The sequence below is a fragment of the Natator depressus genome, chromosome 14, assembly GCF_965152275.1.
Source record: "Natator depressus isolate rNatDep1 chromosome 14, rNatDep2.hap1, whole genome shotgun sequence".
Classification (NCBI taxonomy): domain Eukaryota; kingdom Metazoa; phylum Chordata; order Testudines; family Cheloniidae; genus Natator; species Natator depressus.
The window spans coordinates 42,060,672-42,086,032 of NC_134247.1; the positions used below are offsets into that span (position 1 = coordinate 42,060,672).

Below are 25,361 nucleotides of genomic sequence, written 5' to 3' on the forward strand. Positions count from 1 at the left end.
CCAGCCTTGCACCCCGGCTGAGCGTCTTCTACTGTCCAGTCCGTACGCTGTTACCAGATGTGCCCGTTACTTTGGGGTATGCTCATTTATCAGCGTTACTTTTCTGGGGCGGGGGGTTCTGTAATTCTATCAATGTACTGCTTGTGTTTTTATATGGAGCTCTACTCCTCCATGCGGGGGGGGAGGGATAGCTCAGTGGTTTGAGCATTGGCCTGCTAAACCCAGGGTTGTGAGTTCAATCCTTGAGGGGGCCATTTGGGATCTGGGGCAAAAATTGGGGATTGGTCCTGCTTTGAGCAGGGGGCTGGACTAGATGACCTCCTGAGGTCCCTTCCAACCCTGGTATTCTATGATTCCCTTCTGCAAGTCCCCTCCCAATGGAACTATCCTGCAGGGCCTAGGTTCCCAAGGGCTGGGCTCCTCCAGCCCCAGAACCGGATGAACACACACACAGTAACAGAGCAAGTCTGAGTGGACCAGATCAAGTAGCACTTCCAAGCTGCCACCCTCGTATGTCACAGGTTCAGCACGTCCCTATCCCCACTTTCACATCACTATTGTACAGGTAGTAACCCATGAATGCATCCGATGAAGTGAGCTGTAGCTCACGAAAGCTTATGCTCAAATAAATTGGTTAGTCTCTAAGGTGCCACAAGTCCTCCTTTTCTTTTTGCAAATACAGACTAACACGGCTGCTACTCTGAAACCTAGCTTAGGTAAGAGGAGAGTTGCTGCAGGGTAAATGGGGAAGCTAAAAACACAAAAAGAGTAAAGTTCAGAGAGAGAGAGAGAGAAAGAGAGAGAAGCAACCAGCTTAACCATAAAAGTTATTTATTGAATAATAGTGATAACTACACAAAGAGAGCCTAAACAAACAAGACAGTTACATTATTAAAGGCTACAAAAGTTATATACAGAAAACTATACCTGGCTGAGGTAGAAAAGAAAACAGAGAGAGAGAATCTCACCATTTCCATGAAACTTGAACTGGTCGGGGTTCCCAGGTGATGGTGGTAGCTCAGGGTCCTGAGTTCTGGAGACAGGCAGAGCCCCCAGCACGATCAGTCAGGAGAAGATGGAGTCCCAGTGGAACTGTTGCAGAGATTGGATCCATGCATCAGAACACTTACTGGAGCGTGAGATGGGGTTTTTGTAGGAAAAATACAATGGTTCAAGGGAAAACACTAGATTTGTTTATGGGCAAACCGATGACTCAAGCATTTTCTTTAGGCTAGACAATAGGAGCTGATCACTCTTGGCTATGGGTGGTGTTCCTTCCAGAGAGCTCACAATGCAATTAGGCTGCTTCAGTATTTTGGATATCAATGAAGGATTTATTACTAGAATTGGTCCAATAACTGCTGAGCTGGGTGTGTGCAGATGTAGGATCATTAACATATGGAGCAGAGATCCCCCATGATGCAGTGCTTCCTTGCTTTTCTGGTCCCAGAATTCAGTGCGGTTCTTGCGTTGGAATCTCTGGTCTCCATTCTGTATGCTAATGGAGATGCCTCCCTGTCCCATCTTTCATGCAGATGAGGCTAGGGGAGTTGCCTTAATCTTGTCAGGAGGGGTCTAGGTGTGTATCCCCCCACCCTTCACTGCCCTCTGCAAGTCTTTTCTCTGACTCGTTTTGGTTGAAGCAGAGGCTGGTGGTGGTGGGGGGTGTCCTTTCATGAGTCAGGCAGGCTGGCTACTGGGCCCTGGTTCCCAAAGAACACAGGGCTGACTGGTATCAATTGTGGGGTACAAGCTCATTAGTTCCTCATCCCAACAAAGGATGGTGATTAGGAAACACCCTGTTATCTCAAGTGAAATCCCCCTGAACACTTAAATGAAAACACACCGGTTAGGATAAAAACAAGTCTATTAACTAGAGCCAGGTAGGTTTTAAGGGATCACAAGTGAGAAAGGCGTAAAAGGTCTGAATTGGTTACAACAAAAAATAAAAGGTAAACACACATTTTAAATCCCAAACTTTACCACGCTAAAGATTGGAAGGAAACAGCTTTTCTCACCCCACCCGCTGTTGCAGACAGTTCACAGTTCTCTTGTTCACAGCTCCACAGCTGGTGAATGGCCGGCTAAGCAATAAATGGCCACTTAGCACCTAGCTGGTGTGTCAGTACCATTCCCTCTGGGCAGCTAGTCTATGGATGTTTTCCAGCTTTGCAAACATAGAGCAAACTCTCATAGTGACCATCAGTCTGTGCTGTGGCATATGTGAGCTTCCAACCCTCCTTCAAGTGAATTATAGATTTCTAGTTCCCAACCCCCCCACTCCTGCTGCTGAATGGCCGGCTAAGCAATTAATGGCCACTTAGCACCTGGCTCTGAGGACTAGTCTGTGGGCATTTTCCAGATTTCCAGCATGGTTCAGTAACAAACCCATAACAAAATCTCACACCTCCAAACAGAATGTTGATGCACACGATTTAACAGGACAAAAATATGCAGGAGACCATCACTTTCCATAGGACACCTCACAGGGCTTGTACTTTGTACAAGATTTATCATCATTTTGTAACAGTGGGGACCAAAATAGCGTAGACCAGTGGGTCTCAAATTTCTTTCATCAGGTCCCCCTTATCTGTGTCTGTCGTCATTTAAACCCCCCCAATCCCACAAGTAGATATACGGCCTTCCAGCTCTGAACAAGCCCCTCTCAGTGGTGCTGTCTGAACACTGAGGGGGCAGGGAGAAGGGGCAGAGGAGGAGAGTGAGGAAAGGCAGCACCTCTCTACCCCGGTGCTCTCCCTCGCCTCTTATCCCATCATCCCCAAACACTCGATAGCCCCACTACCCAGCTCCCCTACTCCGAGGGTCTCTCACACCTTTGTGGATTCTCTGATGTTTAATGAGGTGCGGTAGCTGAATGAAACTTTACCCACAGGCAAGGCATTTCTGAAGTTGTGACCAGGGTCCTGCGGGGAGGACACACAAAGATTACTCAATTAGGGCAAACTGCAAAGAATGGGCTGACAATCCTCAAAACTGGTGGCTATTCCAATACTTAGATTCACCAAGCCACCAACAAAGCAGCTTCTACAATACCTTACTGGCTACACAGAGGCCAAAGCACAGGTCCCTTAAAGCAACCCCACCTTGGGCTCGCTCCCAGACAGCCCAGCTAAACGTGATGGGGAAGACTGAAAATCTTCTTCATCATATAAAATGTTCTACCAATCAGAAAAAGAGGACTTGTGGCACCTTAGAGACTAACCAATTTATTTGAGCATAAGCTTTCGTGAGCTGCAGCTCTCTTCGTCGGATGCATAAAGTGGAAAATGCAGTGAGGATGTTTTATACACACAGACCATGAAAAAATGGATGTTTATCACTTCAAAAGGTTTTCTCCCCCCACCCCACTCTCCTGCTGGTAATAGCTTATCTAAAGTGATCACTCTCCTTACAACGTGTATGATAATCAAGGTGGGCCATTTCCAGCACAAATCCAGGATTTAACAAGAACGTCTGAGGAACGCGGGGGGGGGGGGGCAAGGGGAATTAGGTTACCTTGCATAATGACTTAACCACTCCCAGTCTCTATTCAAGCCTAAGTTATCCCGAAGGATCAGACACATCACCCAGCAACTTAATGATTTCTTCAGTTCTGACCGAAATAACAGGAACTGGCTGTCAGCATGTAACTAAACTAAGATTTCTGACAACAAGAAAAGACAGAGTGCCTGGGTAAAGATCATGCAGAGATGAATAGCGTCCTTAGGTCAGTTTCGCTGTAGAGATGGTGCATTAGAATTAAGAGAGACTGTTTCAGAATCCCTTCATCAGGTGAACAATAGGCTTTTCAATTAACCTTCTATTTCCTAAACATAAGGTAATTAATTACATGGATTAAAATAAGGTAAATATCCATAAAGCAGTTAACAGACAGTTTTCCACAAACTTTACAGAGACATGTAGACAATGACATTATTACACCCAAGTGTTCTCTATTTGTTAATATTTCCTGTCCATCTCAGATTGAACAAAATACAGCCCTAGACAGGAGCCCTTTGGTTACACTGTTAACCTTCTAACAAAATGTAAGTAAGCATAGACTAGTCCAATTACTATCTTCTTCCAGTTCTTTAACCATAAAAGTTTACATTTCAAAGCTCTACCTTATCTAATGTGGATGGCTCTAATTACTATTTACACACATTTCTAACATGTGTCTAACGGTTGAATCTGGGTCAATTAGCCTGCAAGTAGCTTAACCCTTTCTGGCCATGTGTTACAGAAGTTTAGATCCTGTGTGGATTCTCTCATGTTTAGTGAGGTGTGATCTCTGTGTGTAACTTTTCCCACAGACCAAGCACTTATGGGGTCTCTCTCCAGTGTGGATTCTCTGATGTGAAACAAGGGCTGATTTGTTTGTGAAACTTTTCCCACAGTCCAAGCACTTATGGGGTCTCTCTCCTGTGTGGATCCTATGATGTGCTAGAAGATGTGATCTGTGTGTGAAACATTTTCCACATTCCAAACACTTGTGAGGCTTCTCTCCTGTGTGGATTGCCTGATGTTTAATTAGGTCTGACCTCCGTATGAAATTTTTCCCACAGTCTAAGCACTTGTAGGGTCTCTCTCCTGTGTGGATTGCCTGATGTTTAATAAGGTCTGACCTCCGTATGAAATTTTTCCCACAGTCTAAGCACTTGTAGGGTCTCTCTCCTGTGTGGATTACCTGATGTTTAACAAGCTCTGACCTCCGTCTGAAACTTTTTCCACAGTCTAAGCAGTTATGGGGGCTTTCTCCTGTGTGGATTCTCTGATGTAAAACAAGGGATGATGTGATTCTGAAACTTTCTCCACAGTCCAAACACTTATGGGGTCTCTCTCCTGTGTGGATTTTCTGATGTTTTACAAGGCCTGACCTCTGTATGAAACTTTTTCCACAGTCCATACACGTGTGAGGTCTCTCTCCTGTGTGGATTCGCTGATGTTTAGCAAGGTCTGACCTCTGTGTAAAACTTTTTCCACAGTCCATGCATTTGTGAGGTCTCTCTCCAGTGTGGATTCTCTGATGTTTAACAAGGTCTGACCTCCATATGAAACTTTTTCCACAGTCCAAGCACTTATGGGGGCTTTCTCCTGTGTGGATTCTCTGATGTAAAACAAGGGCTGATGTGATTCTGAATGTTTTCCCACAATCCAAGCACTTATGGGGTCTCCCTCCCGTGTGAATTCTCTGATGTTTAACAAGGGCTGACCTCTGTATGAAACTTTTTCCACAGTCCATACACTTGTGAGGTCTCTCACCTGTGTGGATTCTCTGATGTTTATCAAGGTCTGATCTCTGTATGAAACTTTTCCCACAGTCCATACATTTGTGAGGTCTCTCTCCTGTGTGGATTCTCTGATGTTTACTAAGGTCTGACTTCCGTATGAAACTTTTCCCACAGACTAAACACTTATGGGGTCTCTCTCCTGTGTGCAATGCCTGGTGTCTAACAAGGTCTGACCTCCATATGAAACTTTTCCCACAGACTAAACACTTATGGGGTCTCTCTCCTGTGTGCAATGCCTGGTGTTTAAAAAGGGCTGACCTCCGTCTGAAACTTTTCCCACAGTCCACGCACTTATGAGTTCTATCTCCTGTTTGGCTTGTGTGATGTGTAATTAGTTCTGACTTCCAAAAAAACCATTTCCTGCACTCGAGACATTGAGAGGGTTTCTCTTCTGTGTGGCGTCTCCCATGGTTATTGCGTCTCCCATGGTTATTAAGGTCTAAGGGGTTATTGAAGCTTTCCACATGGTCCAAGCATTGAGAGGGTTTCTCTGCAGTATGGATTGTCTGATGTGTTACAAGCTGTGAGCTCAGAATGAATCTTTTCCCACACTGCAGGCAGTGCCAGGGTGTCTCTTCCTTGGGATTTGTCTGCTGCGCTCTGGGATCCTCGTTACCTCTTCCACAGTTAATAGATTCATCCACTTTCTTCCCTGAGTGGTTTTCCAGCAGCCTCTCTGACCTGTGACAATTTCCCCAGGCATCTGCCTGTTCCAAGCACTGGGAAAAATTCCATGCAGCACTTCCCAGAAAGGTCTCCTTTGGTTCCATTTTACCAGGAACTTCTGCACCATGATTCTCCTCTTCATTCTCACTCACTCGCTCAGCACCTGATGGGAGACAGAGACAATCCAGACAGGAGTCATTGTGCTGGGGAGAAAGAGGAATAGCACCAAGGAAAAACCCAACACAAAGACTGAGCAATTGGATTCTGCCTCAACTTCTCACCCAAACACTCACAGGGAAGGAAACTCCTGCAGCTAAGAGGCTGGGTGGAATGGCATGAGCGATATCTGCTGACTACAACCCTGCCCTGGGTGAGAAGAGGAAGAACTGAGGGCCCTTATTTACACCATATTTTCGGGATTCTCAACTTTTTCCTTCATTCCCCGGATGATTTCTGTGTCAGTCCTCACCTGTGTGGGCGCCTCTTGGGATCTCTCTTTTCTTGCAGGCCTGGAGATCGGGCACCCACGGCTCTTCCCCTCGTTCCAGCTGGGCAATCAGCTCAGGTTTGGGAATGGGAAATCCTGCGCAAGGGTTAAATCAGACCAGATCAGGGTGTTACGGGGTGTTCCATATGCTTTCTGAAAATATGCTTATCAATATGAATATGAGATAACTGGAACATGCTTTATGCAAAAGGTCCAATGTAAGGTATCATTGGAAAAGCTGTAATCTACCGAATATAGTTTTCCTATTTGTACGTATGTATTACTCTTATATTTAAAGTTAGGAATATGAAGTACAAATCTAAGGTCCTATTGTGATTATTCTAAGTGAGGGTCATTAATGATACTTTAGGATCTTGTTTGCTCCATTTATCCAGAACAATGGGCTGAGAATGGTTTTGTTTACCTTTAAATCTTCCTGTGTAGGTGAGGATCAGCCCATGAAAAATGGAGACTAGTGTCTTACAGGGGCATGTGACTGTGGTGGGGTGGTGCCCCACCACCACGCCAGATTGAGCTACAACAGGCCAGAGTGGCTGCGCAAGGCGGCAGCCAATCACGGAGGGCCTGTTAGAGAGCCAATCAGGGCCAGTATTACAGCCAGCCAATCAGGGCTAGGCTAGGCCTTTTTAAAGGCTGCTCAGGATAGGAGCAGGCAATCTCTCTCAGGTCTTCAGAAGGTGAAGGTCTATCTCCTGCATGAGGAGACTAGGGGCAGGGGCAGGGGCAGGGGCAGGGGCAGGGGCAGGGGCAGGGGCAGGGGCAGGGGCAGGGGCAGGGGCAGGGGCAGGGGCAGGGGCAGGGGCAGGGGCAGGGGCAGGGGCAGGGGCAGGGGGAACTGCTGCCCGGTACCTGCCGGGCCCTGAGAAAAAGGGCCTAGCTGGTGCAAAGGGGCCAAAGGGGAAACAGCCCAGGGAGAGAGATGGGCAAAGGGAGAGAAGGAGGGCAGGCAGGAAGGCTGCTGCCAAAGGGTCCCTGGGTCGGGACCCAGAGTAGAGGGTGCACCTGGGTCCCCCCCCTTGCACTTCCACCTGGCCGTTTGGAGTGGCCATCACGGACTGCACCAGACCCCTGCCAAACGAAGTTAGACTTTGGAGTGAAGTTGGCCATTGTGGCTGGGGCGAAGAGAAGGACTGCTGATAACATCAAACCCCTGAAAGGGGGTAAGAGTGGAGCAGTGGGCACTGCCAGAGGGCAGTGTCTTGAAGAGGACCCGGCAAGCTGGGAGGAAAGCAGGTTGAAACACCAATCTTGGGAGAGAGACGGACGGGACACCACCGGCAGAGGGCACTCCGCATGAACTGAGCTAATTCCCAGAGTGAACAGCAGGAGGTGCTGAGGTGGTGAGTCCCAACCCTGTCACAGTGACCATGTCACCTTTTAAACCGTGGACTTTTTCCATAAAGAATGGGAAGAGAGTCAAGCTGGAACAAAGGACTCCCACCTTTTGCCAAATCTATACAAGGAAGCTTTCGGTTGTGGTGAGGAGACCCCTGCTTATCACCCAAGATGTCTGCTGGAACTAACAGTCCCAAGAGGGTCTCTGTGACCGAACCCTTCGCACAGGGTTCATGGAGCATTAGGGGAGTGTCTGTCACAAAGGGCGCTGTGTGAATTTAATCTGTCCCCGCGCTGTGCGGGTGGGAATATGGAACCTAAGAGGACAGGAACATCGTCACTGAGCCGCCCTGGGGGAGGCAGGTGTCTGGGGAGGCGACAGGAATTTTTACACCCTCATTAGGAGTTCCCAGGATCTGTGCTCTGTGGGGGACTGGCTGACGCACACCCAGCTCTGGCGTTAAATCTCTGCCTTTTTCTAAACCTGCAGAGCCCTCCCCATGGCTGGAGCTATTTCCAAGAAGGGAGGTGAACAGGGATTCTGTGTCTGACTGGGAATCAATACAGACAGGACAATGAATGAATTCTGTCCCTTTGAAACCTGGAGGGATGGGGATGAGCTCGCATGTCCATTAGGTTTTGACACCTGTATCTCATTGGAAAGGGTATGGAGATGCAAGTCTCCCTCACGGCAGCTGTGCATTATGGAACCCGTTTGCCTCTGATCTAACTGACCAGGGAAGAACCTGACCAGAGTCCAACACTCAGACCCACGGCTTCTAATAACCGAGGGGAGGGGAATCCCTTACCCAGCGAGGTCACTGTCTCATAGTTCTCCTGCATGACGTCCCTGTAGAGGGCTCTCTGAGCGGGGTCCAGCAGAGCCCCCTGCCCCTGGGTGAAATACACAGCCACCTCCTCGAAGGTCACCGGCATCTGAAACAACAAGAGTCCCGCACTCAGCACCTGCTGCCCCAGATACAATCCCACTAGTCATGGGAAAGGGGAAAAAAACTCGAAGCTCTGGGAGGGCCAGAGTAGCAAAATCAGACCCCTACCCGTCAGAGCAGCCAGGAGGCTTCAGGGGTTGGGGAGAAGGTCCCCCCAGCACACGGAGCAGGGCAGGGTCTTCTCATTTCCCACACGCCTGCCATCCACAGGCTGAGACGGGAAGCAGAGCTCTGAGCCGGGGACAGGGACAGGAATCCCAACAGATTCCCTTTGTATCTCACAGCAGCCAATGGGACTACTCAGAAAATCAGCAGGTTTCTCACACCCCCGCCCAGCAGCTCCCTGAAAATCCCCTACCTGAGCTGGCTCCATCACAGCCATGTCCCTTCCCTGTCTCCTGGAAGATGGGCCAACCTGGAGCGAAATGTGGATGTGATTTCTCAGCCTGTCGGGGCGAGAGGGGCAATGGGGGAGGTTACAGAAGGGGCTGGAGTCCATGTCACACCCCGATTCCCCCCAGGCTCTTCAGACCCTCCCAGTAACAGCATCTCTGAGCCAAATACTAGAAAAAGAGCAGAATCAAAGGGGCCACTTTGGGGGATTTCCCCCCATTGCAGTGTAAACAACTCCCCCTTAGCAATAGTTCGAGCCCTCTGGTGGCAACACCTGAAGAATGAGCTGCCCTGGACTCCCCGGCAGCCCCCAGTGACAGGAAGGCAGAGGCTGATCCCACCGGCCCATCCACACTCCCCACCGTGCCAGAGCCAGGAGTGACACCGGTGTGGCTAAGATCTGAATCCTGCATGGAAATCAGAGCAAGACCCAGGGCAACCCCTTAATACTCAGGAATCAGAGCCCCAAAGATCATGAGTTTCTCTTTTTTTAATAAATCCAATGTAAGCTTGGAGCAGTGTGTGTGTGCGCAGGAAGGGAGGGGGTTGCCTGTGGATATTTGCCTTGTAATTAGGCACTGCCAGGGATATGTAACTTAGACACACAGCAGTGTCTCAGGTTTCAGAGAGGTAGCTGTGTTAGTCTTTATCAGCAAAAAGAACGAGGAGTACGTGTGGCACGTTAGAGGCTAATACATTTATTTGGGCATAAGCTTTCATGGGCTAAACCCACTTCATCAGATGCATACAGTGGAAAATACAGTAGGAATACAGAGAACATGAAAAAATGGGGGTTGCCATACCAACTCTAATGAGACTAATCAATTAAGGCGGGCTATTATCAGCAGGAGGGTTACCAAAAGAAACTACACCATCTGCCCAAGAAACTCTCTGTAAAAGCACAGGAACAAGTCTGCACAGACACACCCCTAAAACTCCGACCTGGGGTATTCTATCTGCTACCCAAGATCCATAAACCTGGAATTCCTGGACGCCCCATCATCTCAGGCATTGACACCCTGACAGCAGGATTGTCTGGCTATGTGGACTCTCTCCTCAGGCCCTACGCTACCAGCACTCCCAGCTATCTTTGAGACACCACCGACTTCCTGAGGAAACTACAACGTATTGGTGATCTTCCAGAAAACACCATCCTGGCCACTATGGATGTAGAAGCCCTCTACACCAACATTCCACACAAAGATGGACTACAAGCCGTCAGGAACAGTATCCCCGACAATGTCACGGCAAACCTGGTGGCTGAACTTTGTGACTTTGTCCTTACCCATAACTATTTCACATTTGGGGACAATGTATACTTTCAAGTCAGCGGCACTGCGATGGGTACCCGCATGGCCCCACAGGATGCCAACATTTTTATGGCTGACTTAGAACAACACTTCCTCAGCTCTCGTCCCCTAACGCCCCTACTCTACTTGTGCTATATTGATGACATCTGCATCATCTGGACCCGTGGAAAAGAAGCCCTTGAGGAATTCCACCATGATTTCAACAATTTCCATCCCACCATCAACCTCAGCCTGGACCAGTCCACACAAGAGATCCACTTCCTGGACATTACAGTGCTAATAAGCGATGGTCACATAAACACCACCCTATACCGGAAACCTATTGACATCTATTCCTACCTACATGCCTCCAGCTTTCATCCAGGACACACCACACGATCCATCGTCTACAGCCAAGCTCTACGATACAACCGCATTTGCTCCAACCCCTCAGACAGAGACAGACACCTACAAGATCTCTATCAACCATTCTTAAAACTACAATACCCACCTGCTGAAGTGAAGAAACAGATTGACAGAGCCCGAAGAGTACCCAGAAGTCACCTACTACAGGACAGGCCCAACAAAGAAAGTAACAGAACGCCACTAGCCGTCACCTTCAGCCCCCAACTAAAACCTCTCCAACGCATCATCAAGGATCTACAACCTATCCTGAAGGACGATCCCTCACTCTCCCAGATCTTGGGAGACAGGCTAGTCCTCGCTTACAGACAGCCCCCCAACCTGAAGCAAATACTCACCAGCAACCACACACCACACAACAAAAACACAAACCCAGGAATCTATCCTTGCAACAAAGCCTGTTGCCAACTCTGTCCACACGTCTATTCAAGGGATACCATCATAGGACCTGAACACATCAGCCACATCATCAGAGGCTCGTTCCCCTGCACATCTACCAATGTGATATATGCCATCATGTGCCAGCAATGCCCCTTTGCCATGTACATTGGCCAAACTGGACAGTCTCTACGCAAAAGAATAAATGGACACAAATCAGACATCAAGAATTATAACATTCAAAAAACAGTTGGAGAACACTTCAACCTCCGTGGTAACTCAATTTCAGACCTAAAAGTTGCAATTCTTCCACAAAAAAAACTTCAGAAACAGACTCCAATGAGAAACTGCAGAACTGGAATTAATTTGCAAACTGGACACCATTAAATTAGGCTTGAATAAAGACTGGGAGTGGATGGGTCATTACACGAACGTAAAAACTATTTCCCCATGCTAATTTTTCCCCCTACTGTTACTCACACCTTCTTGTCAAGTGTTTGAAAAGGGCCATCCTGATTATCATTACAAACTTTTTTTTTTCTCCTGCTGATAGCCCACCTTAATTGATTAGTCTTGTTAGAGCTGGTATAGCAACCCCCATTTTATCATGTTCTCTGTGTGTGTGTGTGTGTGTGTGTGTGTGTATATATATACCTACTGTACTTTCCACTGCATGCATCTGATGAAGTGGGTTTAGCCCACGAAAGCTTATGCCCAAATAAATGTGTTAGTCTCTAAGGTGCCACAAGTACTCCTCGTTCTTCTTACAGCATTGTCTGTTACCCCTGTCGTACATGGGGATGGTCATATCAGTGTGTCTGTGACTGCCATGCTCACAAAGTCTGGCAGGTGTAACAAACACATATTAAGCTCACTTCACTCATGTGATGAGTTTTGAGACCAGCCTATGAAATCAGTCAGCACTGCCCTCAAATTACAATATTGCAATAGAAACAGGAACTGTTACGGTGTTACCGTGAGATGTGATTGCTGAAGCTCCTCGCAACTATTAATATTTCCCATGATTATTTGCCATTAAAAAGATGTATTCCGTGGCACAATGACGTCCCTCCGCACAAGGCTAATGAAGTTTAGGATGAAGAGCTCAGAGTAATAAAAAGAATATTTTCAGAAGGAACTAATGTAAAGGAGTGAAACTGCCCAGACTGGATTCCAAAGGACTGAAACTCAGGGGAACAGGGACAGTGGCTAGGAGCTTTACGCAGACACAGGAACTGAGACCCGGATTTTTTTAAACACTCGAAGCAGGTGTGACAGTGAGATCTGGGGGGGTGTCTGTAAATATTTCACTGGATCAAGTCTCTTTTAGCAGCTCAGTAACATCTTATACTGGGGGGAGAGCGGCCCTGTCCAGGCTCTGCGATGCACTGGGCCTTTAAGGACACGGCCCTGGGAAATGGGAGCTAAAATCCTAGGGAAGCGGGGCAGGAAAACGCCCCTCCCCCACTTTTTTTTTTTTTTTTTTTTGCAACCACTGCAGCTGGCTCAGCCCATCTGGGGGAATTTTTATCCCCTCTGCCCCACCCTATTCCTGGGTTTCCCGCTCCGCACGGCCTGTGCCCCGGCTCTCACCCCCCTCTGCCCCCCCCCGCCCCGCACACACCGGGAGCTGGCGGCAGCTTTCCCGGGCCCGGGGCAGGGAATCGCAGCCAGCTCCGCGGGGAGCAGCCTGGGGCCAAACCCGCCCCCTGCAGCCCGGGGGTGACGGGGCCGGGGGGGCGGGTCTCTCTTACCTTCCCTCCGAGCGGGGCCCCCCCGGGGCAGGGCCGGGCCGGGAAGGGGCCCTGGCCGGGCTGGGGGCTCTGCCCTGGGAGAGGCTCCCGGGGAGTAGCTGGAAGGGCCTGGCTGGAGGTTCCCCTCTCCCGGCCGCAGCCCGGGCTCCGGGCTCCCAGCACCAGCCGCCGGGGCTCGGGGATCTCGTCGGGAGCCTGGGAGCCGGAGTCCCCGCAGCGGCTGCGAGTCACTTCCTGGGCCGGGCCTGAGCCCCGCGATCGCTTCCCCCAGAGCCGTCCCCCAGCCGCTCCTGGGTCCTAGCGATAAACGCTCCAGGCTGAAGTCCCCTTGCCCCCTGTGAACCCCACCACTCCTGGACTCCGGCAGCTTTTCCCAGCATTAAGGGGGCATCCTGCATAGAAACGTCTCAGTCAGCATTCAGTCTCGCTTGCAGCCTCCCTGCACTTTCCTGGCTTATACACCACCCCAGTGGAATTAAATAGCAAAAGGATCTGAGTCCTCGCTCCCACTCCCTTCATTCAGAGCCTGTCTGACCTCCAGGGCTCCCCTTCCACTCTAGTCCCCGTAATCCTGATGATGCTGGACCCAGGGTTTCTGAGGTGGCTCCATCCCTAATCTTATTGCCATCACTCAGGACAGAGGCTAGGGCAGGGGTTCTCAGACTTTTGGACTGGTGACCCCTTTCACACAGCAAGCCTCTGAGTGCAACCCCCCTTATACATTAAAAATACCTTTTTATATACTTAACACCACTGTAAATGCTGGAGGCAAAGTGCAGTTTGGGGTGGAGGCTGACAGCTTGCGACCCCCCATGTAATAACCTCGAGACCCCCTGAGGAGTCCCGACCTGCAGTTTGAGAACCCCTGGGCTAGGGTGTTGTATCCCCAGTCCAGGGTGCTCTCTTCACTCCGGACACTTCCCTGATGTCTCCACTCAGCATTGCATAGAGTTCAGAACAAATGCAATTTATTAAACAGCAAGTAATAAAAAAATTAAGGGGAAAAAAATGGGAAAAGCGAAAGGAAAACACGTCACCCGGCTCTGAGCACAGGGGAACCACAACCAGCTTCTCTGGAATGCCAGGGCAGTTCACAGTCTGTCCCTCCCACGTCCCAGGGATCCTCCTCAGGCCCTGTCTGTGCTGCAGGGATGCAGTGGGTCCAACATTTGCTCTGACAGTGGACACGTGCCTTCAGGCTCTAGGTGGCAGGACCCTTCTTCCCACTGTCAGGCCCCTCCTGTTGGGGTTACGATCCCCCTTCCAGTCTGGCCTTCAAGGCCCTTTGGCTGGGGGCATCTCTCTGTGTTGATCCCTCTGCCTGGGGTCCCCCTCACTCTCCCCATCTGCTCACGGCACCTGGCTCCGGACGGCTCCAGCTTCCCTCTGCCTCCAGCTCAGCTCCCTGGGCTGCTCCTCTCTGCTTCTAGCTGGTGCTGCTCTGCTCCTGGCACAGCTCAGGCTGCTGCTCTCCCCTTAGCTCTGCCCTTCTCTGGCAAGCAGCTCCAGTTCACACAGAGGACGGGCTCCTGACTCCCTCATTGGCCGGCCTGTCCTGCTAAAGAGACTGACCAAGAGCGTTAGTCTCTCCCCATTGGCCCTGGGGACTAATCTCAAGGTATTTATTTCTCACTGGCCCTTCCTCTTTCTTTTGGGAGAGGGCCAACCAAAGCCCCCCCAACTAAGCTTCAGTGAGGGGCCAACATTCCCCTTACTCAGATACACATCAAAATAATTGTAATTTATTTATTGTTAGCTAGTAACTCTGCTGCTGTTAAAAGTTATATTTATATGTTGGTTAATATTTTTCACAGCCTCTCAGCTAGCGACTTGGGTTGCCAACCATGTAATATTTTAAAACCAGATACTACAGGAGGGTGCCAGAACCTCTCCTGCCCTGCTTCTTCTCCCGAAGGTCCCACCCCTACCCTGCCTAGTCTCCCCAAGGTCCTGCCTCATCCCCTGAGGCTCCTCTCCCATCCATTCCTCTTCCTCCCTCCCTGCCCAGAGTAGGAGGGACTGTCTGTGGAGTCAGGGCTGGGAGATGCAGCTGCCCGGCTGAATAGGGGCTGATGAGGGTGATGACCTGGTGACACCCCGCCCGCAGTAACTAGACTTTGGGTGTCCGGTCAGTAGATCTGACCAGACAAGTGTCAGGTCCCCTTTTTGACTGGCCACCCTAACAGCACCCAATGTGCAATAAGTGCTGGGAGTGCGTCGGGGACAACTTCTGCTTTCCGATGGTGGGGGAACTAACCATGGGACAGCTGGGTTAGACTCAGTTCTGACCAGCAGGGAAGAATTCATTGGTCGAGAGGAAATTACTGTAAAGTGGGTGCACAACTAAAGACTGCACTCAGAGTAGTTATCAATGGTCTGGTGTCAAACTGGGAGGGGAATGATGCGGGGAGGGGGAGAGGCCCCTGGATTTCTCTGGCCCAAAAGCTTTCAGCAGTCCATGCTCATTGGAAAGCCTTCCAGTTCGGACCACTCCCCCAGCTCAATGATGCTCCTATTGTCTTTCAAGGGATCTTGCTGCCCTGAGTAGAGATGGGGGAGGGGAGATGGCCAGAGGCCTTCCCTCCCCTTCTTATACTCTGACCCTTTATACTGAAAAGGTCTTTGCTGGGTCAGGGAGTCAGGCAACTCCATGGCATATGTGAGCTCTAAAGCATCCTACACATAGGCGCCAACTTCTGCTGGCGCTGGTAGGTGCTCGACCCCACTCTGCCCCTGCCCCACCCCCTCCCCCATTCCAACCCCTTCCCCAAATCCCCATCCCGGCCCTGCCTCCTCTCCCCTCCCTCCCGGAGCTTGTTACGCCATGAAACAGCTGTTTTGCAGCGGCAAGCGCTGGGAGGAGAAGTGGGGACGCGGCGCGCTCAGGGGAGGAGGCGGAGGCGAGGTGGGGTGAGGGGAGCTTGGCTGCCAGTGGGTGCAGAGCACCCACCAGTTTTTCCCCGTGGGTGCTCCAGCCCCAGAGCACCCACGGAGTCGGCGCCTATGGCCCTACAGATAAATTGTACGTGTCTTTGTTTACCCCTTTCTTCCTCTTGGTGGATGGCCAGATAATAGTTTTCTAACACCGACGGTCAGTCCTTTGTCGTCTCTGAGGAGCTAGTCTGTGGGTGTTCCCCAGAACTATGACATATTTCAGTAAAAAATAGGATTATTGTATGTCTGGGATTTACCAGACAGAGCCTCTTTATTTAGCCTGCTCTCTCTGTCCAAGCGATTTCCCCGTAACAGCCAATGTCCGGGGGTTTTGCAGAGCAGACACACTGTGGCTCAGAAACAGCCCTGATTGGTCAGCTACCCAACTGGGTTCCTCCCCTGCACCCACAGCTGATCGGTCCATTCCCTTGCATACCTGCAGCTGGTTAATTGCTGCCGGATCCCACCCACCCAGGCCCCAGCCCTGAGGAGGGCGGCCTGCAGATAGGCCCTGACTGATAGCTGGCACGGTGTTGTGGGCTTGTTCAAGCACCCTGCCACTGTGACAGTGACTGACACTGCCCTCACCTTATGAATACCCCCACCACAACCCCTCTAACCCACAGCTCCCCATCCCCCCAGTTCCCACCCCTCAGCGGTGCCCTCTTTTTGGGCACCTGGAATATGGTCACCCTAGTAACAAACGTACAGTGAAATCTCACCATTCTACATAGAGTGGTGTTACACGCATTTCAACGGCACAATATTCAGCAGATCATGAGTTTTCCAGTGATCCCACACCAGGCACACTTTGTGCACAATATATCAGAACCCTACACAAGTGGTGAACATGGAGAGCAGGGATTAGTCACAAGAGGGATCAGTGTTGGGTGGAGTGGGGCAAAGAGAGTCTCTGTCATCCCAACACAGGACACTGCGGTGAGGGGGAGGCGGAGACCAGCTGGGCTGTCAGGTTCCTCATCTCCCTCTGGTCTCAGCAATGGGGGTCGACCTGGCTTCAAGGCTGCCCAAGTCTGTTGACATCCCCGGCTCCCTTCCTGCCTGCACCTAACCTCGGCAACTCAGCAATATGGAAACACTGCCCCCTCCCCCAATCCTTGTTTGGGGTGTTGTTCTTGGTCCTTTAGAGTTCAGGGGCAGCTTCCCATGACACTCACAGGCCAAGTCTAGTGGCTCTCTGGCTCTGATGCAGCGAGTTCACAGTTCTCAGCCCCAGCTGTCTGGCTCTGAGGAGCAAACCCAGCATTTTCCCAGCTCTGTTCCCCCACTCCCCCTGCCCCAACCTTCTCCCCCTCCCAACAGTATCTCACATCACTGCAGGGATCAGGCAGTAACTTCATTTCCGTTTCAATCTCTTCCTCTTGGAGTGTGGATCTAGTTTGCACCATCAGCGTTTGTGCTGACAGATAATGATCATTGTTCAAACCCCACCAAAAACACCTCATAACAAAGGGTTAGATAAAGATTAAAATAAAATAAAATCTAAAAAAATACTATTCTGGCAAGTGATCATTAGTCTCATGAAGTTCTCAATGAATCTGAGTTACATTCTGTCAAACTCAACTGATATCAATGCATGTGACCAAACGGCCTTCATGAAGAGGGAAAAACCCACAATCCAGGGTGGGCTATAAGACACTTTCATGTTCTCAGAGAATCCTTCAAGATTCAAAATCCAGAAAATAAATGTACCCATTTTTTCTTTAGTGGCAAAACCAGCTTCACTTCTCTCCTCATTATTTGGTTGTATTAATTGCAAAAGTTTTAGCAGCACTGTATTAAAAGAGAAAGAAAGACAAAAAAAAACCTGGACCAAGATCTGGACTCAGCCTAGAAAAAGCCTGGAAGCAACTCTACCAGTAGGTGGAAAGAGGGCTATAAGATCTGAAATGTCAAATTCTGCTTTGAGGTTCATTGGGATTTCCCCACCCACTCCCAGGTCTGTGACACTTCCTTCTCCAGCCCTCCAGAGTCTGACTTAGGATCATAGACATCAAAACTGTGATTCTTCAGTATGGAGAGCCAGGGACATGATGGTAAGTGACACCTTGAGAGGCGGAGGGGTAGACTGAGGAGAAGATAAAACTGTCCATTGCTGGGACAGTGTCGAGGGATGGCGGAAGGAGGGAATCCTTTGGACTCACCCCATCACCCTCAAATAGCACAGAAGCTAAAACACCATGGTTTACTGTCCCTGCTCCCCATTTATTTAGCATCTAGTTAATTCTGCTCCATAATAAGACAGAAAATGTACAAACAGTAAATGCTTTTTAGCATGGCCTGGAGTAATCTGAGACTATCTGGGAATGAGACAATCTGGCCCCAAAGGGGGAATTTAGGGACTAACAATCACTCTGATAGTTGGGAGGGCGTCAGAACACATAAGTAAGGTTACGATTTTGTTACGGAAGTCACGGAATCTGTGACTACCAGAGACCTCCGTGACTTCACCCCGTTTTGGCTCGGAGCCTTGGAGTCTCCATGCAGCCCGCGGTGGCTCAGAGCTGCCCCCCGATCATTGAGCCCGTGACTTGTCCATGACTTTTACTAAACATATCCATGACAAAATCTTAGCTCTACACATAAGATGCTCAGGGAATGTTTACAATAGGAAATCTGGTGGAGAGTCACAGAGATGCGCTGGCTAATCCCGACCACATTTCCTACCATAGACAGACCCTCGAAGGCAGAGGTGGGATCTCCAGGTCTCTCACAAAGGGCCCTGTGGGAATCAGCCCAACTCAATGGTGCTGTCTGAATGCAGAGGGGGCAGGGAGAAGGGGCAGAGGGGTTAATGAGGAGAGGCAGCACCTCGCTAGCCCTGTGCTCTCCCTCGCCTCTTATCCCATCATCCCCAAACACTCGATAGCCCCAGCACCCAGCTCCACCAGCCCCAACCATTCAATCCCCAGAACCCATTGGCCTGGTCCCTTAACGTTTGATCCGCTGGAGCCCAGTGCCCTGGAGGATTTGGGGAGGGGAGGAGTTACCAGCCCCCAGGGACACTCCCCCTGCAGGGAACAGCTCCAGATAAGTGGGGGAGCCCAGCCCAGGGGCTGGTGGAAGATGGGAGGTGGGGACAAGTGTCTAGAGTGAAGGGGGGGCCTGGCCTAAGTGTCCTTCTCATCTCCATGGCAGGGGGATCCTGGCTGGGAGGGGAAGGGAGAGGGGGGAACTTTAGCCAGGCAGAGAGAGCAGCTGAAGAAGTTTCTCTCTCTTCCTTCCCTTCTGTGATCCATCAGCTCAGCAGCCAGGGCTGCAGCAGGGAGGACGGGCTGATTGAGACTTCTCCTCCTCTGCCTGGGGTTTGCTCAGACCAGGCAGAGCCAGAGGGTCACTGACCAGCTGCTGCTTGACTGCTGCTGGATCCTCACCCCAGTGACGGGCAGCTGAATCCTTGGGAGCCAAATGCCCCTGATGTGTGTGGGAAATGAGGAAATGGGTTGGTCGCCATGGCCAGCCCCAGTCAGGGCACTCGGAGAATTTCCCTGCTGTGCAGAGGAGTCTCTGATGTCCAATGTGGGGTTACCTTCACTTGGAACATTTTCCACACTGAGAACATCTCAGAGGTTACTTTCCTGTGTGGATTTGCAGATGCCTGATACTCCGGGAGCACCAAATGAAGCTGCCCCCACATTCAAGTTCTCTCCATTGTTTGGATCACTGGTGTGTGAGCTCGGATTGAATCTTTTCCTACTGTCAAGCTATTCCTAGGGTCTCTCACATCTTTGCGGATTCTCTGATGTTTAATGAGGTGCGATAGCTGAATTAAACTTTTCCCAGAGGCAAGGCATTTATGAAATTCTGAGCAGGCTCCCAGAGGGGTTGGGGGAGCATGCTGAGCTTGATCAATTAGGACAAACTGCAAAGAATGGGGCAGACAATCCCCAAAACGGGTGGATATTCCAATACTTACATTCACCAAGCCAGCAACAAAACACCTTCTATGCATATCTTACTGGTTTCCCAGAAGCCAAAAACACAGTTCCCTTAAAGCACAGGTAGTCAATTCTTTTTTGTCAAGGTCAAAATTTCTTTGTCAAGGTATAGACAAGGTCCACACTCCAGAGAAAATAATAATAAAAAAACCCACAACAGTAATAATAAATTCTCAGGGTTCCGTTTAAAAGCATCCGGCTGTCTAGATTTGGCCCACAGACTGCCTATTGACTACCCCTGCCTTAAAGCAACCCAGCCTTGGGCTCCCTCCCAGACAGCCCAGTTAAATATAATGTGGATTAGTGAAAAATCTTGTTCATCATCTAAAAAGTTCTACCAATCCCAAAGGATCGGAGACATTAGCCAAGAAGTTAAGGAATACGTCAGTTCTTACCCATATACATGCTTACAGCCAATTCTGATTAACAAAAGTAAAACGTATTAAAAGAAGAAAAGAGAGAGTCTTGATCATTATACAGACAGACACGAAGAGAGTCCTTAGGCCAGTTTCACGGCGGAGATGGTGCTTTAGAATTGAAGAGTCCTTTTTAGAATCATTTCATCGGGTTTTAGTCTAATGTCAAAATGTTCAATATCAGGGCAGTCCAGAGGGGACTGGAGATCTCAGTCTTATGACTCAAACTCCTCCCGAATAAAGCTTAAGAAGATCTGAGAGAAAAGGATCAGGTCCCAACAGCTTTCATACAGATTTTTGCAGCCTCTCGACAGCACGTAGTCCTGGGGTGAACAATAGGCTTTTGAAGGAACCTTGTATTTCCTAAACATCACCGGCAATTAACTACATGGATTAACATAAGATTATCCATTGATTAAGATTATCCATTGAATAATTGATTAACAATGGATTATCCATTCAGCAGTTCATAGACTGTTTACCACAAACTTTACAGAGACATGCAGACAATGACATTATTACACCCAAGTTTTATCTAAATGTTAATTTTTCCTTTTGATCTCCACATTAACAGAATACAGCCCTAGAGAGGAACTGTCTGGTTATATTGTTAACCTCTAATAAGATATAGGTAAACAGAGACTTCTACAGTTACTATCTTCTTCCAGTTCTTTAGGAATACAAGTTTACATTTCGAAGCTCAAGCTTATAGAACATGCAATGGCCCTAAATACCATTTACACACTTACGAAGCATGGCTTTAAAGGTTGAATCTGGATCAATTAGCCTGCCCGTTGCTTCACCCTTTCTGGCTATGGATCACAGAAGTTTAGATGCTGTGTGGATTCTCTCATGTTTAATGAGGTATGATCTCTGTGTGAAACTTTTCCCACAGTCCAAGCACGTATGGGGTCTCTCCCCTGTGTGGATTCTCCTATGTTTAACAAGGCCTGATATCTGTGTGAAACCTTTCCCACAGTCCAAGCACTTATGGGGTTTCTCTCCTGTGTGGGTTCTCAGATGTGAAACAAGGATTGATCTGTGTCTGAAACTTTTCCCACAGTCCAAACACTTATGGGGTCTCTCTCCTGCATGGATTGTATGATATGAAACAAGGGCAGATCTCTGTGTGAAACTTTTACCACAGTCCAAGCACTTGTGGGGTTCCTCTCCTGTGTGAATTCTCTGATATGTTATAAGGTCTGACTTCCAACAGAAACCATTCCTGCAGTTGAGGCACTTATAATGTCTCTCTCCTGTGTGGATTGCCTGATGTTTAACAAGGTCTGACCTCCATATGAAACTTTTCCCACAATCCAAGCACTTATGGGGTCTCTCTCCTGTGTGGCCTCTCTGATGTGTAATTAGTGCTGACTTCCAGTAGAAAGATTTCCTGCACTCGAGGCATTGAGAAGGTTTCTCTCCTGTGTGGCTTCTCCCATGGTTATTCAGGTCTGAGCGATTATTGAAGCTTTCGCCACGGTCCAAGCATTGAAGGGGCTTCTCTCCAGTATGGATTGTCTGATGTGTCACAAGCTGTGATCTCAGAATGAATCCTTTCCCACATTCGAGGCACTGATAGGGTTTCTCTTCATTGGGATTTCTCTGCTGGGCTGTGGGATCCTTGTGTCCTCCCCCACATATAATAGATTCATCCACTTCCCCAGGAACATCCTCATGAGGATTACCATCCACATTCTCACTCACTCTCTTAGCACCTGCTAGGAGAGAGGCAATCCAGACAGGAGTCATTGTGCAGGGGAGAAAGAGGAATAGCACCGAGGGAAAACCCAACACACTAAAGTTGCGAAGAATCAGCAATTGGATTTTGCCTCCACATCCCACCCAAACACTCACAGGGAAGGAAAGTTGGGAAGGAAACTCCTGGAGCGAAGAGGCTGGGCGGAATGGCATGAGCGATATCTGCTGACTACAGCCCTGCACTGGCCGAGGCGAGGAAGAATTGAGGGTGCTTCCTCACACCACATTCTGGGGAGTCTCAACTCTTTCCTTCATTCCCCAGATGGTTTCTGTGTCAGCCCTCACCTGTGCGGGTGCCTCTCAGGATCTCTCTTTCCTCGCAGGCCTGGAGATCCGGGACTTACGGCTCCTCCCCTTGTTCCAGCTGGGAGATCAGGTCAGGTTTGGGAATGGGAAATCCTGCACAGGGAGTGAAATCAGACCAAATCAGGGTGCATGGAGGATTGAGAGACTGCGTGGCACAAAGGACATTCCATGTCCTGGTGCTGTGCTGGAGGAATGTGGAATCCAAGAAAAAGGAAACAAGGTTGCTGAGCCCCGTTGGGAGAGGCAGACATCTGGGGAGGTGAGGGGAGTTGTTTCACCCTCACTAGGAGTTCCCAGGATCTGCGCAATCTGTGGGCCTCGCTGATGCACACCCAGCTCTAGAGTTAAACCCCTGCCTATTTCTAAACCTGCGGAGGCCAGAGCCCTCCCCATGGCTGCAGCTAGTCCCAAGGAGGGAGGTAAATAGGATTCTGTGAGCGACTGGGAATCAATACAGACAGGACAATGAATGAATTCTACCCCTTTGAAAGTTGGAGGCGTGGGGATAGTTTAGTTTGTCCATTGGGTTTTGACTCCCGTGTCCCACTGGAGAGGGTACGGAGATGCAAGTCTCTCTCATGGCAGCTGTGCATTATGGAACCCATTCGCCTCTGATCTAACTGACCAGGGAAGAAACTAACCACATTCAGACACGGAGGCCCCCCAGTTTCTAATAATCAAGGGGACAGGAGTCACTTACCCAGCGAGGTCACCGTCTCGTAGTTCTCCTGCATGACGTCCCTGTAGAGGGCTCTCTGAGCGGGGTCCAGCAGAGCCCCCTGCCCCTGGGTGAAATACACAGCCACCTCCTCGAAGGTCACCGGCATCTGAAACACCAAGAGTCCCCCACTCAGCACCTGCTGCCCCAGCCACAATCCCACTAGTCACGGGAAAGGAAGAAAAAAAAGAAGCAGCAGCAGCTCTGGGAGGGCCAGAGAAGCAGAATCCCTCTCCCACCCTATAGCAGCCATGTGGCTTCAGGGGGTGAGGAGAAAGTGAGAGCTCCTTGTCCCGCCCCTCCAGCCAGTACAGGGAGCAGGGCAGGGTCTTCTCATTTCCCACATGCCTGCCATCCACAGGCTGAGATGGGAAGCAGAGCTCTGAGCCGGGGACCGGGACAGGAGTCCCAACAGCGTCCCTTTGTATTTCACAGCAGCTTCTGGCTAGTGGGTTCAGGCTCCAGCACTGGGAGTCTGGAAAATGTTCCAAGCCCTGTTTCCTGTTTCATAAATGGGGAAAGCTCCCCCCTGCCAATGCGCCTATTCAGAAAATCAGCAGGTTTATCACACTCTGTTTCCTCCCTGCCGCACCCTCCCCACCCCTCCTCCCCCCAGCACCTCCCTGAAAAATCCCCTACCTGAGCTGGCTCCATCACAGCCATTTCCCTTCCCTGTCTCCTGGAAGATGGGTTGATCTGGAGCGAAATCTGGATGATTCCTCAGCTTGTCGGGTTGAGAGGGGCAATGGGGGAGGTTTCAGAAAGGGCTGGAGTCCATGTCACACCCCGATTCTGCCAGGCTCTTTCCCTTGAGTCAGATGCTCTGGACTTTGCCACGCTGGGAAGAAACCCAGTTAGTTTATTGCCACCAGGGCCAGGCCCCTCCCAGCAGAACTGAACCCACCAGGACACTTTGAGACTCTCCCAGTAACAGCATCTCTGAGCCAAATGTTAGAAAAAGAGCAGAATCAAAGGAGCCAGTTTTGGGGATTCCCCCTGACACCATCCCCAAAGGCAGCGCCTGTCCCCCAACTCTACAAGCAGCGCAGTGATTCAAGATAGTCAGCAACTGGCTTTTCCTCTCTCAGCTCCTCCCCTTGTTCCCAGGAGTGTCAGTCTGCCCAGGATAATGCAGGGAATGGATCTGGGCAGGTCTGGGGACTTCTCTTCCCCACTTAGTGCTCCTGCTACCCCGTTCAGTCTCTCTACTCTCCCTTTTTATCATCTTCCTTCTCCCTAGGAGAACTGGTGACTGCCCCATTGAGTGGGCGTTTGCTCTCATTAGGCAGATCCTGCCACTGCTAACAGGGATTTGAACCTGGCTGTATCCATGAGGGCAGCAGCTCTGGGACTCACAGACACATGGGGAGCCCCTCCCTACAAAGGCCAAATTCAGCAGCAGGTCCCTGAAAGGGGTCCTTTGTGCAGAGTCACTTTCCTGCCATATGTAGTAGGAGAAACTGCTCCCTGTAGGAATTTGCTACTTAGGGTGTACTGAGCGTGCTCACAAGAACCGAGCATGCTCAGTAATATCTGCTGAAGTCACTGCCCTTCACCCAGCCCTTATTAGCCATAAGATTCTGCAGACTGCTTTTTACAGGGGTTAAAAAGGGAAAAAGGGGGGCAAATCAGGGGGTGTGTGTCTTGGCCAGATTCTGAGCAGGGGGCAAAAATTCATTGGTCGGGGGGGGGGGGGGTGTCAAGCAGCTGGAAGCAGCGTTAGGATAGCGGCTGAAGGGCAAAATCTGGGGGGGAGGGAGCTGGGGTTAAGCCGAGAGGTGAGGCCCTGCCAGAGGGTAAAACCCTGGCACAGGCAGGGGCAGAGGGGGAACAGTTACCCTGGTGGACTGAGACACCAGTTTTTGCAAAATAGGGTGGTGGTGGGGGGGAGGAGAGGGGCTTTTTTATTTCTCCTCTCACAGACAGCGCCTCTCAGGATGGGCTTCCCAGGGCTGGGATCTCAAAGGCACAGGCATCCCAATGACGAGTCACCACAGCTCCTCTCTGTCTGATGTAACGTACTAAGGTGCTGCAGGAGACTTAATTCAGTGAAATAGGGACTTCCCTACACAGACACCCCCAAGTTCTCCCCCCACCACCACAGACCCATCCACACACACACACACACACACACACAGTGGTCAACTAGTTCCACGCAGTGTTGCCAATTTAGTCATTGGTTGGAAATTTGAATTGAAATTGCAACATTAATACACACTTTAAAAGCATATACAATGTATGAGAAAATACTTGTACCTGAAAGTATAATAGGTTTGAAAA

The 25,361-nt window shown here is 49.9% G+C and overlaps 1 protein-coding gene across 1 annotated transcript in view; it reads right to left on the minus strand.

Moving 5' to 3' along the window:
- Positions 1-665: 665 nt before the first annotated feature.
- The window catches only part of LOC141998050 (uncharacterized), a 35,532-nt gene continuing 10,836 nt past the window's right edge, over positions 666-25,361 (minus strand). The window contains 11 exon segments of the mRNA XM_074970688.1: positions 666-6,120; positions 6,427-6,540; positions 8,610-8,736; positions 9,109-9,196; positions 12,988-13,037; positions 13,039-13,226; positions 13,229-13,379; positions 18,610-18,664; positions 21,120-22,017; positions 22,343-22,456; positions 23,064-23,190. Coding sequence (XP_074826789.1) covers positions 4,238-6,120; positions 6,427-6,540; positions 8,610-8,736; positions 9,109-9,196; positions 12,988-13,037; positions 13,039-13,226; positions 13,229-13,379; positions 18,610-18,664; positions 21,120-22,017; positions 22,343-22,456; positions 23,064-23,190 — 3,795 coding nt within the window. The 3' untranslated portion in view covers positions 666-4,237.